We start from the raw sequence: 4,487 nt of genomic DNA on the forward strand, positions 1-4,487 counted from the left end.
ACTATGATGGATTTTAATTATTATTAGTAAATATATATTTATAACTCATTTGAAAAATTATTGAGAAGTAATATGACAGTTTATTTATTAAGTTTACATATCAGAGATAAATAGTAATTGGTGTGATGATATTATTTGACAAGCCACAACATTGCCCCGAGGAGTATATTTTACCAGGATTTGAGAAATAAAATTCTTCTTAGACTCAATTTTTTAAGAAAATCTTGCAATTTTGTTTTACCAAGATACAAATTTGAATTTGTATTGTTTTTCATGAAGGTAACGAAATGTTTTTGAATATTTCAAAATATACAATGTCAACAAAATATAGAAAATTATGTCACAAGATAGTTAGTCATAAAATGCATCGCAATTATATCTGTAAACAAAGCCAACGACACATAGTTATAAGCACTTCAGATCTACTTGCGATTATCCTGGTAAATATGAATATCAATTAAGTGAAACATATGATAAAAACGAATGATCCACATTTTATGTATAAATACGTGTGTCTTGCTCTTCAATTTACCAATAATTTGTAAGATGTGGTACAAGTACATTGTTTTATTTCTTTTCACAACATTTGAAGGGACATATTCTGGTAGATTCATTTTGTGTTAGTCAAAATCTTCATCAAGTAATCAATATCTTTTTTAAATAGAACTGAGCCATGCTCGATGTCGAATCATCCATGATAAGTATAGCTACAAGGGAATTGGATCAAGAAATCTTTTAGGAGGAAAGGTGTGGCCCAACAATACAGTTCCCTATACATTAGCTCAAGGATTCAGTAAGGCGGATTTGAGTTTAATCCAATCTGCTATGGATGAAATAGAAAATAAAACATGTGTGCGATGGGTTCCTAGGAATGGAGAGAAAAATTATGTATACATTAAGAACAATGAGAGAGGATGTTTTGCTGTCCTTGGTTACAATCAATATAGATGAATGCATGTATTAAATTTGCAAAGAAGCAATGGATTCTCTTCTTGCATGGTAAGTAGAAAAATTAGAAAATGTTATGTTGGAGAATCTAATGATTTTTTAAGAACCTAATAATTATTCTTAAAACTGACAACATAGTTATAAATAGAAGGATCTTATTTATTTTAATATTACTCTGGAGCCCTGGAGTAAAGATCCTATCCACTCTGATTCATTCTAATTTATAAATCTTATATCGTCGTTACCACCATACAATAAAAAGTTTTATTTTCCTTTAGGTCTCAGGAATTGTACAACACGAAATGCTCCATATTCTAGGATATGCTCATGAGCAAACACGACCTGACCGAGATAGTTATGTCAAAATACATTGGGATAGGATTCAGAGAGATTCTTTAAACAATTTTTTTAAAAACATATATGATAATGCCACTGTCACACCACCCAAATGCCAACCCTGGTCAAATGCAACAACTTTTGATGATTGTTATTCAGGTTTTACTATAGACACTTTTGGGTATGCTTACGATTATGGATCTGTGATGCATTATGGATTGGCTGAGTGAGTAGCTAAATAATGCATCAATTCCTTCTATGTTTATATAATTTTAAAATAGTTTTCAAACGTCCGATAATAATACAATGGATGCACTAAGATTTGTACCATCTGGAATTCAAATTGGTCAAAGAAATGGAATGACGGAATTAGATGCATTAAAAGTTAAAGCAAAATATAAATGCGATCAACTGTCAACTCTTTCTACTACTCCCCCGACACAGGTTACAACAAAAGGTTCAAAGAATAGTACGTATAAAAATATAAGAATGATAGGGATGGGCTTTATATATTTTTTCGGAACCGGATAATTACAGATAATTGAACTTAGGATTCATGGGTAGAATCGGGTATTTTAAAAATCATAAGTAAGGTATTTCTTCATAAGAATATTACATTCACTTATGCACATATTTGCTTAATGTACATAAATTGAATATCTAATTGTAAATTTCTTGTTTCAGTTTGTAAAGACAAATGGCCATATTGTGACTCAATGAAAAAATATTGTTTCTCTGAATATACTGGTGGGAACTGTCCACAAACATGTAATAAGTGTCCAGAAGACATTAGTACCACAACAACAAGTAATACGTTTAGACTTTTTTATATTTTATATGTTTTCTAATCATGAAGGAAATAATACTCGAAAATATTTAGAGAATAAAAAAGCATATATTCAGGTAGCATCTTCAAAAAGACTCTTCCATTATTTTATTCATGAAAATAGTTAATTAATGAAAGAGGTTCTATGGGTTTTTTTTCTTTTTAAGTTTATCCGTCAGGCACCAACTTTTTTGTGTAATACGTGGGTATTTTTTTAATATATATTACGGGTTCTAATGTATAGAATGGATAATAACCAAATCCATCTCGAATGGATTATCATAATAAATTAAACATCTAAATGTAAATTTCTCGTTTCAGTTTGTAAAGATAAATTGCCATATTGTGACATTTTGAAGGAATGGTGTTTTTCTGAATATACAAGTGAAAACTGTCCACAGACATGTAAAAAGTGTCCAGAAGACATTAATACCACAACAACAACTTCCACCACGGCTATTACAACCACTTCAGGCAATTATTAGTTAAACTTTGCAACATGATCAAAAATGTCAAATGTCTTATATTTCAGATTGCTTTGACAAATACGAAACGTGCGGTAAATATTTATCTCATTGTTCCGATAAGATTATGACAGACAATTGTCCAAGCTCATGTAAGTTGTGCCCTGCACAAGAAAAAACCACAATACCATAAAAATTAACAACTTAAAAGCCTGACACAAGTAATGAGCCTAGAATTTTCAATGTATAATATATATTATTAACAATTTACTTCTGTTTAATAAATTATTTATTAAAACCAAATGCTAATTTTGTTTAAGATTGAAAACAACAAAATCTACATTTCCAATCGTTTTGAAAATAAGGATGATTAATTTTCAATTAAAATGATTATATATTTATGGTTTAAATATAAAAAAATATTTATTATTAACTTATTCTATCTGTTTCAATTTGTATATAAAGTAAAACTAATATTCAAATAAATTTAATAAATTATGAAAATAATACATCAAAAATATTAGTTAAAAAATTATTAGTGAACTGGATAAAAAATAGATTCCAAAAATTAAACGTAATAATATACAAAATTTATATTTTCTTCACAATATTTATAAAATTCCATAGGAGTTAAAATTGGTTGGGAGTTATTTCCTTCTGAACAATGATGTAGACTTGCTTTACTCACTTAACGTTGAACTGTATCTCCTAAACCATCACATGGTGTTTTTCCATGACTTGCAGCAAAAATTCCTTTATTTCTCAAAAATAATAAATTTTGAAATAGCCCTTACGTATCAAATAACTTGAGACGTCATGGCTATTTCATAATTTATTATACTAAGACGAAGGAATCCATAGCTGACAAAAAATATATTTAGGGCATTTTTGAGTTAGCAAGGTTAGGCCTTACCAATTGAGCAAATGGAGCTAGACGAAATGCGTCTCAATAATGGGAAATAAGAGTCAAGACTCCAATATTAGATCTATTTCCACAAAAAAAAAAAAAACATGTAATCTATTATGGAAGCAAATGGTACAGTTATTATAGCAAGAAGAAGAGATCTCCGATTTAATCAATGAAGACAAACGATGTCAGGATCCATTGACATCCAGTGATTCATTACTGCATGTCAAGATCTTCTATCTTAAACCCTTTTTGTATTTAAAGAAATTATGTTATTGATGCCCATATTCAATTTAAGTTCCTTGGAAGTTTAATTAGGTCAGAATTCCACTATTTTGGTCAGTATTTTTTCTACGGAAGATTGGTTTTACAATGTAAAAAAAAAAAAAAAAGGAGCGGTCGACCAACTATCAAGAAGCAACAGACTCAAAGTTCTTTGAGTTATTTATCATTCTTAGTTTCGTTCTATAAATAAATCCAAAAAATATTTGAGGTGAATACGGGTTTATTTTTAGAGAACCTTCAGTTTTATTGAGTAAGAGTGTGTTTTTAGTTCTCCAACCTTTCATTAAAATTTAGGGATTTAGTGAATAGATCTATCACGTGACTCGATCCTGCTAGCTTTATACCAAATCCACCAAATTTTTAAACAGGTCCTCGACTGCATCAAGTAATTTGTTCACTTTCCCTCCATTAACTGATATAGATGATATTTTAGTATATAATCATGCCCGTTCAGGATTAAAAAAGCTTCCTTGGTAGGAGCTTTTTAACAGCTTTTGGTATTTGTTCCTGTGTAATAGAATCGAACGCTTTAGAGAAGTCGATTGCAATTACAGCTCTAAATTTTGTCTTTCTGCGACCGAGTAAATACAAGTAAATATTCAAGACATTATATATTTTCCTTTCTTTAAAAACTGATGAACCCAAATCCTTTTATTTGAACTATTTGTTCATATAAACCTAGACAGAATTTTTTCCATTGTTTTACCAAATGGGTCTCCAG

At 29.6% G+C, this 4,487-nt stretch overlaps 1 protein-coding gene across 1 annotated transcript; it reads left to right on the forward strand.

The window, feature by feature from the left end:
• The first annotated feature begins 541 nt into the window (after positions 1–541).
• Positions 542–2,877, forward strand: LOC121125313 (zinc metalloproteinase nas-15). The gene is made up of 7 exons (XM_071891389.1): positions 542–604; positions 665–999; positions 1,227–1,510; positions 1,566–1,741; positions 1,969–2,091; positions 2,432–2,584; positions 2,643–2,877. The coding sequence occupies exons 2-7, from the start codon at positions 952–954 to the stop codon at positions 2,765–2,767; spliced, it is 909 nt and encodes a 302-aa protein (XP_071747490.1). The 5' UTR covers positions 542–604; positions 665–951; the 3' UTR covers positions 2,768–2,877.
• Positions 2,878–4,487: the final 1,610 nt, after the last annotated feature.

This window comes from Lepeophtheirus salmonis, chromosome 10, assembly GCF_016086655.4.
Source record: "Lepeophtheirus salmonis chromosome 10, UVic_Lsal_1.4, whole genome shotgun sequence".
Classification (NCBI taxonomy): Eukaryota; Metazoa; Arthropoda; class Copepoda; order Siphonostomatoida; family Caligidae; genus Lepeophtheirus; species Lepeophtheirus salmonis.

Bases quoted from the DNA above. Each gene is read 5' to 3' on its own strand.
- LOC121125313 (XM_071891389.1), top strand. From the start codon at position 952: ATGCATGTATTAAATTTGCAAAGAAGCAATGGATTCTCTTCTTGCATG. The intron at 1,000-1,226 runs GTAAGTAGAAAA...ATTTTCCTTTAG, and splicing joins ATGGATTCTCTTCTTGCATG to GTCTCAGGAATTGTACAACA. The intron at 2,585-2,642 runs GCAATTATTAGT...CTTATATTTCAG, and splicing joins GGCTATTACAACCACTTCAG to ATTGCTTTGACAAATACGAA.